The following is a 16,488-nucleotide window of genomic DNA, read 5'->3' as shown; positions in this document are numbered from 1 at the left end:
AGCTCAAAGGGCTGGAGGCCTGTGTCGAACCACTGGTATTCCAGGGTCTCCTGAACATCACTGGGAAGAAACTCTGAGCACCTACCTGGGAGTAAGAGCTCTTGAGCACTGCGCAATGTGGCTCAAGTCTACTTCCCACCCTCAGACAATACCTGAGAATATTCAGTAATGGTAGATATTATGAACCGTATTCCCCTAAAATTCACATGGTGAAGGCTTAGTCTTAATGTGATTGGTTATAACAGCTTAGATAAGAGAGTTATTTAAATAAGCAAATGCACAGTGTAGTGCTAATCTAATGACGGTGTCCTTATCCACAAAGGGGAGGCAGATTACAAACACAGAATGCCAGGCGGGGGCACAAAGAGCAGCAGCTACCTATTAATACACTACAGAGTTCTCAGGAATAACCAACCCCGCAGACACCAAGACTCTAGGCTTCCAACCTCCAGAACTGTGGGAATTAAAATTCCCTTCTTTAAGTGTCTCTAAGACACTGAGGGTGTGGAATTTTGTTATTCTGCCTCTCCCCCTGCTTTAAAAAAATGTTGGAATCTAAAAATTTTAAAAGGGGTGACTTCCAAAGTCATTCTTAGGTGTTTCAGGCATGCAATGTCGCAGCACAGTGTTCCCGGGTGCCCTCCCACCCCGGAATCTTCCTCCTTTGAGAGGCATGTGTTTAAGAGTTTGGTTCTTGTCCTTTGGGCCTCCCGCTCACAGTGCTGTGGGCTCTGTGGAGTTGCTATTCACACACTCCCCCCGAGTTTTCTGGCAAGAAGAATCACATTACTTGTGAGCAAAAGAAGTCCCTAAGCTCACCAGGAGTGACCCCTGAGCACAGCCAGATAAGGCTCAAAAACTTAAAAAAAAAAAGGGGGGGGGAGAGAAAGACATGAAATGAAGTTCTATCTCACTGAAATATGAATTCCTAGAGTGTCTGAATAAAGAGTATCAGCTGTATGGGAAAAACTATGAACTAATGATGCAAATGCTTCCTTCTAAGTTTCTAAGTAGAGGGAAAATTAACAATCTCATACGGTTCAACTGAACATATACATGTTTTTGGATTAGCCATATGATTTCCCTGGCCTTTCATTATTTCAGGTGCAAAGAGGGACTTAAGAAGATGAACTCTGAATCTTCCTGTTCATGGTGTGTTTTTCCTTTTTCTGTTACTATCTTCCAGTTAATTCCTATTAAAATTTCTTGGTTATAATTATTTAATAATTAGAGCTATCTATTAATTTTGCTGTCTCACAATCACAATTCTGTCACTGGATGAATTTAAAAAAGAAACCTCTAGCAGTAAGGATTAGATGTCTCCACTGGGAATAAAATTGAAAAAAAATCGAACACTTCGTAATTTAAAATACTCTTCAATGACCAGCAATACCACAGAGAACTTCTTTGAGAAAACTAATAACACAAAAACTAGAGTATTACTTACTGACCTAGGCAACAAACAGAAAGGCAAAACGCAAACCTTTTTATTTTTATAAAATAACTTTTTCATAGCTGCCATAAAATCAAGAACATTCTTTTTACCTCTTCTTCAAGTTTGCCATCTCTCAATGTTGGAGGTATTCCTGGGTGCTTGGCTGCCAACAATTCCATCAAATTATGGGTAGCATGAAGTCTCTACAGATACAAAAAGGGCAATAATTATGACAGTCAAGACACGAAACTGTGAACCTGTAATAAAACCTACAGTTACTAAGAACACGTTATGATCAAGTTCTTTTAAAACAATTTTATTCCCAACTTTCCTGGAGAAAAGCAAACTCAGTTTTATAACATCTTAATTCAAAGTGACATGAATTTTTTTCAACTAAAAACAGTCTTATGATGAAGAACATGGCTATACTTCATACTTATACAGTATGCATGAACAGTTTTATGAAGTATGTCAAGGCATCTATATAATGTTATCTAATGAAATATTCTGTAATATTTCTATAAAATATTACAGCATTTGTCTAGATAAGAAACCTGAAATATATCATGCCAAGTTAAGTCTAGCAAGATTAAGAAGTTGACTGCTACAGACTGGATTCCTCTTCTCCTGAGAACGGAACATGACGAGTCTGGTAACAATATTCTGATTTTTAAAAAGAATGAGAGACCGGGGAGATTGCTCAAGTCAAGAGAGCATGTGTAGCATACATAAGGCCGAGTTCTTTCTTTGTAGGTGGAGCTCTGCTGGGAATGGTCCTGGGTCCCTGAGCACTAGCAGATGTAGAACCAATCTAAAAATATAAGTAAAATATATTTTTTAAAAAACTCGCATCTGTTGAACTTAAAGCCTGAAAAGTGGAGGAGGTAGAGAAGGCAGTACACAGAGAAGGTGAAGACTCATTGTAATTTGGAATCTGCAACTGGTTAAAGATAGCTCCCTCTGGAACTCTTAAGAACTATAGTAAAAAATCATATAAAAGTAATTTTGTTTTGTTTTTGGGCTATACCTGGCCATGCTTAGGACTTACTCCTGGCTCTCTGGCTCAAGAATCACATCTGGAGGTGCTCAGGGAACTATACGTAGTGCAGGAGATTGAAACCAGGCCAGATACTTGCAAGGCAAGTGCCTAACCTACTGGCTAAAAAAAATTATTTCTTGGTGGGGATTTCTTCCACTTCCTCCCCTCCCCCCATAAAAAAAAGTAATGCTAAAGGGACTGAAAACTACTCCTGGTGGTGATACTTAGTCCAGCTGTGCAGGCCTAAAAGTTTGCTTGGGCATTAAGGTCTGTGCTACTTGGATCCGAGGTGCTGGTGGTTCCCATGGCTGTACCTGGCTGTGCTCATGTGCTATCAGGGCTATACCAAAGGTGCATGCTGACATGCAAAATGAAACAACTGAACCCATTCTTTGGAATACATACAAGTTTTTTCATTTTACTGTTAGATTTACTGTTTCTGATACTGGTCTGAGCAGAGAAGAGTAAGGACTTAAGGATTCTCAAACTTTAGTGTATATACAAAATCAATTTGGATACTAACTAAAAGGTCCGAATCTCAAACCATCTCCAGAGGTAACTCTTTATCTAAGTATTCCTAAAAATTATTTTCCTTAAAAGGCCTGACAGATGGCACAGATCTGCTCCCTGAGAACAGAGCCAGGACTGAATACCGCGCACTGCCAGACCTCTCCCCCCACAAACACAACAACAACAAAATGGAAGTTAAAAAAAGAAAAGCGCAAAGAGAAAAGGTATCTTAAACTCCTGAGTTCTTACTTGCAGTGAATCGGTTTTGAGTTTCTCTTTGTGTTCCTCAGATGAACGCAACACTTCACGGTACAGTTCTGCTGCCAAGGCATACTCATCTAAGAATTTAAATATATTGGAATTATAAAAAGGTCATTTAATTCCCTCCATCATCTACTTATCTTTTATCGAAAGATGTCTACTACAAAAACGAAACATAATCCAACGACTTCTGTCTTCTGTTTTGGCTTAGGGCCCATCCCTCAGTGATCAATCCCGGTGGGCTCAGGAACCACAGGTGGTGGGTATCAAACCAAGGCGGACCGTGTACAAGGCGAGCACTCTATCCACCATACTCTCTTTCCGGGCCCAACAAAACTATTTTTAGAAAGGAAATCTGATTTGGTCGGATTGTCTCAGTTAAAATACAATTGTTCTTCTTTATTAATTCCAATCAATATAATAATACTCTAAAATTACAACGAAAAATAATTCTGGATTTACTTTTCAGTTCAGACAATTGATTTTCCTCTTACTAAAGTTACTAAATTCTCAGAAAAACAATAAATTTTGGTTTGTTTTTGCGTCACACCTGGTGACGCTTGGCGCTTACTCCTGGCTCTGCATTCAGGCGTCACTCCCTGCAGTGCTCAGGGGGCCATATGGGATGCTGGAGCTCAAACCTGCATTGGCTGCGTGCAAAGCAAATGCCTTACCCACTGCACTATCTCTTCAGCCTGTTTCAACAATTTTTAAGTTCAGTGGCATTAAATATGTTAACACTATTGTGCCAAATACCTGTTTGTAACTACATCTACCGGTTACCCAACATATTGCTTTCTAAACACTTTCACAGTATATTTTACATTCAAGCAATTTTAATTCATTTGATAATAGGTATTATTTTCATGATAATGAAGTCTCTAAAACAGAGGAAGTTTTTTTTTTTAGTGTAGAAGATTACAGAAAGCTTTTTAAGACACAGACTGCAACAGCAGTTGAATTTATTCATTACAAAACCTGTTTTTTTAGGCTTATGAACAATGATTCTAGGGGAGACATAAAATATACATATTGAACGAATCCTGAAATCTAAGCTGGATTTGGAAATCCCTTTCCTTGCCACTTGATGGCACTAAAAAGTAAATGACACTGGATTTGATATTGTCAAGCTAATTTTCTTAAAAATATGAGCAGAAAGCATATGCTTTGCATGTTGGAAGTCCAGAGTTACATCCCCGCTACCACACGGTACCCCAGCATGGCAAAATGTCCACCCCCACCATAAAAATTTAACAATAAAACAATACTGAAAAAAAAAAGCAGAAAGAAAAAAAGCAGAAAGAAAAACGTCTAAAATGGAAATGTCTTAAACACTATAACTGTTTACCTTTGCATATGCAACATACATTATATTCAAACACTTGCATATAATGAAGCAAATTCACCTAGTTTTGAAATTGATTTTACTTTTTAGAAATTAGACTGTCACTCATCTTTGATGGTTTAAACTAGTTATATATAATAGTTATTTTCAGCACTAGTTTCTATCCACAGACAACTATGGGGGGGGGGATTTAGTGGAAATTCATCCTACATTCTGCTACTACAAGAGCCAACTAGCAGAACAAGATGATGGGATGCAGTTATAAAATCAAAATGGGAAATCTAAAATTTATTTTAACTTTTGTGACAATCTATAATTTATCTATAATGTTTTAATTCATTTTAGAAATCTTGATGGTTAAGCCTAAACCTACTCCAGACAGTAAAATACTAATATAGTATAAAAATGTCTATTTGATAGAGACAATATAAGAACTAACCTATTTGAAATAAAAATCTAGGGCAAATTGCCAATTAAAATGAAAATGTTAAATCTTCAATCACTGCATAATTATGAGAACAAAACATATAAAAAATGTCCAATTTGAAGATCTAAGGCAAATTCTGTCAATAATTACAATCTTGCAAAAGAGCAGGTATATCTTCTGAAATCAAGTTTTCTTAAATGAAAATGTTAGTTCTTCAATCATTGCATAATTTATGAGAACAGCATATATATGACTACAATGACTAACAGTGATTATAGAAAAGTATGTTTTTGTAAGATATGCTAACTTAAAATATTTTTAAAGTATACTCATTATTTACATATATTTAAGATCTTGCACACATATTTCTCATCTGTGACAGTCAAGTCTTTTAGAAATTTTATTCATGGTTATTACACTAATTTTGCGTTTAGAATTACGACAAATTCTGAATTTCACTTCGATACACATATGATTGCAAGTTTTTATAAGAAATAAAACCGGGTTTTGTCAAATTTTCCTACCTTAACAATCTTGTATTCCCTGGATAACTCTAGTTGGTCATACTGTATTATTTCTGTTTATATACTGCTGATTTCATTGGTTCCATTTTCCCCAATGGTTATTCAGGCACTATGATTCCAACACTGTATTAAGGCATATGATGTCCCAACATCACATTCACCACCAGCGTTTATTTCTCCACCAATGTCTCCAAGTCTTCTGCCACCCCGCCCTCCCCCACCCCCCAACCTCCTTGGCAGACTAGGTTCTGTAGGCCGATATCCAGAGTCTGCCACAACTGGCCACTTGTTATTCCCTTACTGCTACTTTATATTCCACATGAGATCATTCTATATTTTCCCCTCTGACTTCAGTCAGCATGATACCCTCTAGTTCCATCCACACAACAGAACTACAAGTTTACTCTTTCTTACAGCAGATTAGTACTCCACTGTATAATTTTACCCTATTTATTTTTTTAATCCATTATCCATTTATTTGTTCTTGGGCGCAGGATGGTTTACAAATGTTGTCTACTGTAAACAGTACTGCAATGAACACAGGAGTGCAAGTACACTTTCTAAAGATAGCTGGAGGTCTAAGCTAAGCAGTGCAATTGCTGGGTCATATGGAATTCTCAAGTCTAAATTTTTTGAGAAGGGTTCACACTGATTTTGTGCTTACTTCTTTACTGTATAGTTTTACTGCTTCTAGTTTTTGATAAGCATCTTTAGGGTCTTCAAGAATAATACCATCTACAAATAGTGAGACTTCTTTTCCAATATGGATCCCCTTAAAAGTCTTTCTTGCCTCACTGCCATGGTGAGAACTCCAATATAGTGTTAACTAGCAGTATGAGCAGACATCCTTGTCTTGGACCTGATCTTTAGGGAAAGATTTTCAGTTTTTAACCATTGAATATGATGTTACCAATGGATTTGTGGTAAATGGCCTTTGCTACATTGAGAGAAACTCCTTCTATCTCCATTTTGTGGAGTTTTCTTCATATATGAGTACTGAATCTTGTCAAATGTTTTCACTGTAACTACTGACATCTACTAATAGATTTTTATCTTTTCTTATATTGACAGGATTTATCACATTGACTTATATTCCTGGAATAAATTCAACTCAATCACGCTGTAGAATCCTGTGGAATCCTTTTAATGTATAGTTGGAATCGGCTCACCAAGATTTTGTTGACGATCATCCTACATCTATGTTCATCATATTGGACTAATTTTTTTTTTGGCTGAAGTCTCCTTTTTTGGTACCCGAGTAATACTGGTCTCTGAGAAACCATTTGGGAGGATTCCTATTATCAGATTTTCTGAAAGAGTATGTAGGTATTCTTTGAATGGCTTGAAGAATTTACTAGTAAGCCCATCTGGGCCCAGGCTTTTATTTTTTGGGAGACTTGATACTTTCTTCTTTTGTTAGTAATGATTATATTTAGATGTTCTGTTTCCTCCTAATTCAGTTTTGTGATGTTAGAAGATTTCAAAATTTTAACCATTTCTTCTAGGTTCTCCAATTACATGGCATAAAGTTTTTCCTAGTAATCTCAGAAGATCGTTTGAATTTCTTTATCTGCTGTAAATTCTCACCCTTTCACTTCTGATTTGGCTTATTAAGAACTTCTTCCCCCTTTTTCTAATCCCAGCCAATGCTTTGTTGAGCTTGTTAATTTTTTTGAAACACCAGACCTTGATTTTGCTGATTTGGCCTATTTTGGGCACCCCTGATTGACTTTTATTAGAAACATGCGATGTGCATTTGGGCGATTTATTCAGGTCTTTTTCTCTTTCCTGATGAACACTTGCACTGCCATGAACACACTTTTTGTTACTTTTTGCTATGTCCTATATATTCTGGTTGTTTATGCTTGTATTCTCATTTTTTTTTCTTTGACCTACTGTTTTTTCAGCAATATTTAGCTCTTTAGTTTGTGAGAATCTGAGTTATCTGACTTCTACTAATTTCTACATTCAAGGCATTGTGATCTGAGAAGACTGCTGACATTCTATTTTTTTTTTTAATTTTAGTTGTATCTGACCATAGTTCTAGCTTGGGGAAGATCGCATGTGCACTGGAGAATGTGTACTTGATTTCTGTAGTGAAGAGCTTGAAACAAGTCCATTAGGCTCATCTCTATCACTTCTTTTAAGGTCAACATTTTCTTAATGATTTTTTGTCTTCATATATCCAATGGTGAGGGGAGGAAGTATCAAGACTCTTACTACAATCGTGCTGCTGTAAATATCTTTCCTAGGTCTACTGGCAGTTGCTCTACAAATTTTGACAGTCATACATTCATTATGGGGATATGTATCTATGAGTATAAAGTAGTCCTAATGATGTAGAGATCCTTTGAGCATTAAATGATCATGCCTGCTCCTTTTAACATTTTAAAATCTGAAATCTATTTTGTTTGATAGAAGTTTCATTGGCCTGGCCATGTTTGGCAAATGTTTGAAAGACTGTTTCCTAGACTTTCACTTGCAGTGTTTATCCTAACTCTTTCAGTTATCATGTTTCAGTTATAATAGTGTTATCATAACAGGTATGTCTCCTATAGACAACTGAAAATGGGTTCAATTTTCTGATCCAGTAAGACACTTTGCACTTTTTGAATGGTGAGTTCAGTTCATTGATGCTAAATGAGATTACTGAGATTAAGAAGTTTAATGCCATTATTTTGGAGAAACTATGAGTGTTTGTGAAGTTTGCCCTGCCTTTTAAAGGAGCTTATTTATTACTGCTTGAAAAGCTGGCTTAATAGCCATAAACTTCTTAAGCTATGCTTGTCCATAGACTTTATATCAGTTTGTCTAATCTGAATACAGTGTACTTGATAGATGCTTATTTCACTCATTTCACTTATTTGCTTGCTATATCCCACCTTTTTCTTTGGGCCTGTAAGGTTTCTTTAACTTTCTGTCCTTCTTTCTTCTTGTGTATATGCGTGGGGTGTAAGGTTTCATCTGACAGATCTGCCAAGAATCTTATAGGGGATTCTCTTTTTTGCTTTTTGGGTCACACCCAGGTGATGGACAGGGATTACTCCTGGCTCATGCACTCAGGAATTGCTCCTGGCAGTACTGGGGGACCATATGGGATGCTGGGAATCGAACTTGGGTCGGCCGCTGCAAGGCAAATGCCCTACCCACTGTGCTATCGCTCCAGCGTGGAATTCTCTTTAAGTTCCTTCTTTGAAACGGCTGCTCTCAGGATTCTATACCTTTGACTTTTATCTTTAAAAATAATGTCTTCAAGTTTTCCTCTTTGATGCGAGTTCAATCCTCAGAAGAAATTCTCAGTTATAATTTCTTCAATAATATGTGATTGGGCTGGAGCGATAGCACAGTGGTAGGGCGTTTGCCTTGCACGCAGCCAACATGGCCGACCCGAGTTCGATTCCTCCGCCCCTCTCGGAGAGCCCGGCAAGCTACCGAGAGTATCTCGCCCGCACGGCAAAGCCTGGCAAGTTACCCGTGACGTATTCGATATGCCAAACACAGTAACAACAAGACTCAAAATGGAGGCGTTACTGGGCCCGCTCGAGTAAATCAATGAACAACGGGAGGACCGTGACCGAATATGTGATAAATCTGTCCTTCTACTCCTTGGGGATGCCTAAGATTTGTATATTTTCCCTCCTGAACTTATCCCATAACTTGGGGTATTTTCCTCATTTCTTTTCAAACTTTTCCCATTTTCTATTCTGTTTCCTGTGTCTTGTCTTCAAGCTCACTTGTAGGATGACATTGCTTTGTCCTTTCTCCCTTGCCACAAGGAGCTTAGGTTTATCAGGTTATCCCCATCACAGTGTTCCCGAGTCATTCCCATTCCTTCATTCATCTGTAACCACTTCTCTCTGCTCTCTTCCCCAACCAGTTAATCAGCTTTTCCCCCTAATCGGACTCTTTTAATTTGTAAGGTCAGATCCGTCTAGGACACTGAAATTGTACTGTAATTTAATACTGCCTTTCTCCCCTCCTTATGTCTTACGAAGTTTACTTCAAAGCAATGTCCTTTTTGTATAGATACGGGAAGCAGTTAATATTATGCTTTATAACTTAGGATTTAATTGGCTTTGAGTATTATTCACTCCGGGCATCTGCTTTCTTGACTTAAGCCTCAGTTGCCCTTAGTTCCTACACCCCAAAAGCAGGGTCATGACGAGGGACTGAATGAACCCAGGGCAAGCTGTGAGCTACCCTGGCATCGAAATGGGTCAGGCCAAAGTGCCACGATACTTAACTGTAAGAGCTTGATCATGGACAGATGCTGTCATGATACAAATGTAACGATGAGACTAGGACCCTGATAGGGATAGGAAAGACTATCTGGCCTGAGCACTGTAGGCTGAGATCGAGATGGTCCTAGGAGAGCAATTCTATATGCTTAAGGTATTTCTTACTGTATCCATACAAAATGATTTATTGCTTTTATGTTTGTTGGACAAGGAGAGGAGAAACACACTCATGGGATTCCTCTAGGGTGGTTTATCCTGCTGAGAGAGTATCTGTCCTAGAAGCAGCGGCTTTCCTGGAGGGAAAGAACTTTACCCCTACTGATTGTGATCACACCTACGTGTAATTGTTACCCCAACCCCTCATGCTTTGGGATTTAACTGTACTGTAAGAGTGGGCTGGGGGATCAGAATCAAAACTCCAGAGGAGGAAGAGAAAGGGGATCAGGATTCAGGGGATCAGGATCCAGACTCCAGAAGGAAGAGAAAGGGGACCCGGATTCCAGAGCCAGAAGGTGAACGAAGTAGCATGGGGGAGGAAGAAGCAGGAGGAGAGTCAGAGGAGAATGGAGATGGGAATGGAATAAACTGCAACTAAGACCAACCAACCTGGCCCTCGTTCCTTCCTTCCCTTGCTCATCGCCATCGACCTCCCTGGGGTGGGGGAAGCAGCATGAGGCTACCGAACACGGGCAATGGGAGAGATAGGCCACTGCAGCTGCTGCTGTCTTTTTGAGTTTACACACTCACTTCCTCAGTTTCTACCACTCTATTACTGAGACATTCCAATAAGTTTTTTAGTTCACCTACCTGCTTATCAGTTCTACGATTTGTCATTATAGTTTTCTCATATCCTCTTATTTTTGATTTTGTTATGGGAGATATAATTTGCACTATACATTTTTTCAGCTCATTAAACAGCCTTTTCAATGTTGCTCTGAAGAGGCGACTGGGTGCGGAGGGGACCCTTCTGGACTATTATCTTGGCTCACTAACTTTGGTGCACTCCTATGCTGCTTCATTCCCATGGAAAGCTATGGGTGAGGGTTTAGCTTTGGACAAGTTGGGGTAACAATCTAAAGCTTGTTTCTACCAACTGCATCATGAACTTGTTGTGTCCTTACTGTATCCAGCTGCTGCTGTGCCTCTGCAGCATGAATCTGTACTTGGTTCCTTGTATATAAAGTTCCCAGGGTCTCACCCTGATCCTGCTGCTTTAGATCTCAGTGTTGGGTTGACAATTCCCTGGTAATCCTCATACTTCCCTCTAATTCAACTCTAACTAGGGAGATGAGATGGGGCTTTGCCTGATGCCACTTAAGGCTAGAAGGCACTGCCTAAAGTAGTGGGAATAGACTTCTGTGCCTGAGATCACAACACTGCACCTTTTCTGGGGGGGACTTGCTTGGGAGTCTGGGATCGCTGGGCGAGCTTCCAGTCCAGGCCTCACACATATGGAGAGCCAAAAGACCCTAGATGAGTTTGCAGTTCAGACAACACTGTGCACCATGTCATGCGGTCAGCTACAACATCCATCGCCACCTGTCCCAAGGCATCTGCTGTAGTTGCACGTTCAGTTACCTTATTGTGGAGCAGCTATTCACGTGTAGAAACTCTCAGAGATCTTAGTACTGCCATGTTCCTCCTCTGCAGAGCAATCACTGGGATTCTTTGGTTATTTTTGTTTTGCTGCATTTTTGACCTGGCACATTTCACAGGTTGCCCTGATTGGCCATCTTTGCTCCAACTCTATAATTTTGTTAAAGTGAAAGAAACAATTTGGCAGGAAACAATTTAGATAAATTGTATGATGGTGGGCTGGAGCGGGTAGGGCATTTGCCTTGCACACGGCCCACCCAGGTTCGATTCCTCCGAGAATTCCTTCTAGAGAGCCCGGCAAGCTACCGAGAATATCCCGCCCGCATGGCAGAGCCTGGAAAACTCCCTGTGGCTTATTCGCTATGCCAAAAACAGTAACAATTCTCACATTGGAGATGTTACTGTTGCCCACTCGAACAAACTGATGAACAATGGGAAGGCAGAGCTACAGTGCTACAGACAATAATGATGGTAAGGCACTTTCCTTGTGTGCAGCCAACTCAGGGCCAAAATCCCCAGTGTTACATATGGTCCCATGAGCACTGCCAGGAGTGATCCTTGAGCATCCCCAGGACCGGTCATCAAAACAAAACAAAATTGCACATATGTTGAGAGATAATGATCTGTAGCCTTGCTTTTTCATAATGACAAGTTTGTTTTGGAATTAAAACAATGCCACCTCAAAATAACACACATTTCTTACATTTCAACTTTTAGTACGTTTGTGTAGGTTTGCTATTATTAAATACAGTCATCAAAATCTAGAACTTTGGGGAGGACTGTTCTTTAACTACAACATTATTATACGGCCAAGTAGATCTATTTTTTTCTTTTTTGGGTGCCCACACCCATATCCATTTCTTCTTTAGGCAGATTTTCTTCGTGAGTTTTATTTTGAAGCCATTTGTCTGTTCATCTAAGTTGTCAGATTTATGACTTAAAGCTGATTATGTATTTTTTTAGGATATTTTTAAGTATTCACAGCATCTGATATCTGGTCTCTCATTCCTAATAATAGTTTCATGTCGTTTCCTTGAACAGCTTTGATTAGAAGTTCAAAGATTTTTATTATCGTTCATTAAAGAATAGTCTTTACTCATTATTGCTTTCCCCCATTAATTTTTGTTTTCCTTTCAACAGATTCATAAACAGATTTTTTTCTTTTTGCGGGGGAAGGGGGCACATCTGGCCATGTATTCCTGGCTCTACACTCAGGGATCACTTCTGGCGGGACTCAAGGGATCGCGCCTGAGTTGGGGATTGAACCCTGGTCGACCATATGCAAGGCAAATTCCCTACCTGCTACACTATGGCTCTGGCCCTGTTTTTGTTTTAATTATTTCCACTCTTTTGCTTTATTATTATTGTTCTTTTGCCTAGGGTACTTCTAGTTTTTCAAATGATCTGGTTACTATTTTAACATTTTCAATCTAGGTTTTTATGTCTCAGAAATTTTCTTTTAATTCCTAATTTGCTACAATTCAGGAACCTGGATATATTTTAATTCATTTCAAAATATTTCCTACTACTTTAGACTTTTTAAAGTTTTTTGGTATGCCCAATGATGCTCAGAGCTTACTTCTGGTGGGCTTTGGGAACCATATGGGTTCAGTGCTCAGAGATCACTACTGGTAAGCTTTGGGGACCATACAGGGTGTCAAACCTGGGTAAGCTTCATGCAAGGCAAATGCCCTACTCAAGGATTATTTTAAAGTGTTAATTTCCAAATAAATGGTGATTCCACAAAGGGGTATTTCATTCTGGTGGTCAGAGAACACAGCCAAGTCTCTGTTTACACCTCAGTTCCTTTTAAGAAAATCTTCTGAAAGCAGAAAAATTTGACAAAAGCACATATAAACATTTGGGGGGGGGGGGGGCACATCTGGTGGTACTCAGGGCTGACTCCTGGCTCGGCACTCAGGGATCACTCCTGGTAGACGTAGGAGACTATCTTGTGTGCCGAAGATTGAATCTGGGTCAGCTGCATGCAAAGCAAGTGCCCTACCTTTTGCACTACTGCTCTGGCCTCTATATATGTAAACTTTGACTGCTTAGAAATATTCTACATGACTCTCCTGTAGATGAGTTTAATAGGTTATAATTGGATGTGAGAATATGTTTCTTGGGGAGTATTTTGATTTGTTATAAACTTAAGCATTTAACAGAACCAGAGGTAACAAAGCAATCACCTTCTACCTTTAATGATGTGGATGCCTGCCAAGCCATTGAGAGCACACACTAGCTGCCTGTGTGCTTCTTCACACTCAGTTCCACATTTCTTCTGCAGAGATGTCAGCAGCTCTTCCATCGTCATGGTGCTAAATGAAAAGGCAGATTGTTCAGGAATAGGAAAAAGGTCCTAGTGTAATCTCATATAGCAGCACTGCACTGTAGCACGGGCACCAGTAACATCTCCTTTGTGAGACTTGTTACTGTTTTTGGCATATCAAATACATCACAGGTAGCTTGCCAGGCATTGCCGCGTGGGCGGAATACTCTCAGTAGCTTGCCAGGCGCTCCGAGAGGGGTGGTGAAATCAAACCCGGGTCCAGCCATATGAGAGGCAAACACCCTATCTGCTACGCTATCGCTCTGGCCCCTCATATAGTACGATATAAGGTCAATAATATCAGACTCTTTGGAATCTATTATCTTCAGTATCTTTCTCTTCACCTTCATTTTTACCATTATCACTTTAAACAATTTTATTTAATCCCTTCCCCCTATTCTTTAATGTTTTTCCATTTCAGTTCATGGAGAAAAGAATTAGATTTAAGATACAAAATATAAATGATATAATTGAAACAGTTGGGTGTTAGGACAAAAGTCCAAATCTCAGCATTATAATTTGATTAAGTTTTAGAAGACTGAATTTCTTTTTTCTGTTGTAAAAAGACTATTCATCCAGGATCAGAACAAATGCTACTTACATCACAATACTGTGCAATCATTTATATAAAAATTATTTTCAGAGTTAGTTTATAAACTCCTTAAAGGATAAGAATCCCTTTTTTGGGGTGATTTTATTATGATCTCGAAGATTATCTTTTTAATATCAGGTTAAAAATAAACAACAAAAAACCCCAGCCAGTGTCAGAGTTACAGTATGATGCAGTCAAAAAAAAAAAAAAAAAGAAAGATCTGGGACATCTGAGTGTTGTACACACCTTAATTAAAAAGAAACAACAGATATATTTAGCACAATTATAAAAAAACTAAAATAGTTTCCAACCATGTAATACCCTGATGTCTGAAAAACAGTAACACAAATTTTTCACATCTAGAGTGTAACCAAAAACACACAAATTAAAAAGCCCTGAAAGCAGCATCCGTATAAAAAGGAAAGAACACTGCCTTGAGTCCACTGTGGGCTAGGAAACAAAGCGCTGAAGTACTGCCCATTACTGTTATCAAGTGCACTCTATGGAAACTGATCATACCTTTTTTGCAGTGGCAAAAACTCCCCACGAACAGCTTGTGGATGACAGCAGGCCTGCCTGAGTCGCAGCAATGGATACAGGATGGAGGTGACAGTCCTTCTGTCCAGGCTGCTGAGCTTCAGGGCCCAGTCAGAAATCTTCCTGAGTTTTACAACGGCATCTTGGCAACACACCTCATGCTGACGGTGATAAAAATGCCTTTCCACTGGAGAGAAGTGGAGCCAGTGAACTTCTTCCGTCTGAGGGGGTATCTGAATCTGGAGAAAGGAGATGGGAAAATGATTTCACCTGGAAATCAAATTTTTCATTCCCACTGTTTCTTAATGCCCGTAACTGAAAAGGAGAAATAAAAGCTCATACTGACTTGGTCAATCACATCTTTTTTTGCAGACCTCCAAAGTATCTTGGCGATAAAGCTGTACAGAAGCTGAGGATTCTTCTTACAGTAAGGGCGATAGAGAAGCCGAACCCACCAGTGTCTGATACAGTAAGGTTCAATACCAAGAAAAACCACTAACCCAAAGAGATCTGAAATGGAAAAAAAAAAAAGACAACAAAACTACTGAGAATTGTTTTAGTTCCTTTACTACTACTCTGAATAACTTTTTTCATACGTTACAGTTCTCAAATCTGAATGTTGTTTTCAGTTCAACTTATAGTTTTGAGTATTTTATAGTAGGTTTTGTGCTAGAAGCAAGATGCTTTAAAGTTAGTAAAACTATTACACTTCTAGGTAATAAAAAAAACTAAAGTTTTCATTAGAAATGAGAGAAAAAAGAAACAATGGAGTGTGCCTAATCAAGAGGTAGATTAAGTATGCGACACCAAAATCAATGAACACCAGACAAGCTGAACTGGGGGCATATTTTATTCATATAGGTGACGTGGAGAAAAATCAGTGATTTAATATTCCTCTCCCACCCTTTAACAACTCGAGCGGGCCCAGTAACGTCTCCATTGGAGACTTTGTTGTTACTGTGTCTGGCATATCGAATACTCTCGGTAGCTTGCCGGGCTCTCCGAGAGGGGCGGAGGAATCGAACTCGGATCGGCCATGTTGGCCGCTTGTAAGGCGAACGCCCTACCGCTGTGCTATCGCTCCAGCCCTACTCTAGAAAAAAAGTCCAAGACAGTAATGTGAAGCACTGAAATAAGAAACACTATTAACCTCACAGTGAAGCACAAAGCAACAATATATAGAATAAAAATGACTCCAAGAGCATTACTGAAAAAATTCCAGTTCTTCCCTCCCCATATCAAGAATCTGGTTTCCTGACTCAGATGCAGACATGGTAATTCTTACATAGCTCTTGGTGTGGGACACTCAACTTTCAATCCTTTTTGTCTTTGGGGGGTATTCCAAGTGGTGTTCAAGTGACCTGGGGGCGAGTCCAGGTCATACTTTGGTCAACCGTGTCACGAGGGCAGTGATAAGAAAGAAGGATGCAGGCTGCTTGTCCTTTCGCTTCCAGGAAGCACCACTGCCACCATGCTGGTGGACCAAAGTCCTCTAGGGCTAACTTAAATGTTTGGGAGGTCACGTGGTACCAGAATCATAACTGGGTCTGGCATATGCCCTAACCCTAATGAACTATTTTCCCTGTCCCCTACTTGCTTTTTTTGTCATTTAACAGTAATACTCTTAAGAAGTTACCCACATATCTATGAATAGT

At 39.3% G+C, this 16,488-nt stretch overlaps 1 protein-coding gene across 1 annotated transcript in view; it reads right to left on the bottom strand.

Moving 5' to 3' along the window:
* The window catches only part of SHPRH (SNF2 histone linker PHD RING helicase), a 79,357-nt gene that overhangs the window by 42,037 nt on the left and 20,832 nt on the right, over positions 1-16,488 (bottom strand). The window contains exons 11-15 of the mRNA XM_056126373.1: positions 15,180-15,343; positions 14,816-15,072; positions 13,572-13,693; positions 3,234-3,322; positions 1,546-1,638 (exon numbers count right to left, since the gene is read on the bottom strand). Of these exons, the coding sequence (XP_055982348.1) occupies positions 1,546-1,638; positions 3,234-3,322; positions 13,572-13,693; positions 14,816-15,072; positions 15,180-15,343 (725 nt within the window). The remainder of the gene's footprint in view (positions 1-1,545; positions 1,639-3,233; positions 3,323-13,571; positions 13,694-14,815; positions 15,073-15,179; positions 15,344-16,488) is intronic.

Source organism: Sorex fumeus, unplaced genomic scaffold (genome assembly GCF_029834395.1).
Source record: "Sorex fumeus unplaced genomic scaffold, SorFum_2.1 ptg000061l, whole genome shotgun sequence".
In the NCBI taxonomy this organism is placed as follows: Eukaryota; Metazoa; Chordata; class Mammalia; order Eulipotyphla; family Soricidae; genus Sorex; species Sorex fumeus.
The sequence above is the reverse complement of the archived record's forward strand: the minus strand, read 5'-3'. Positions and strand labels throughout refer to the sequence as shown.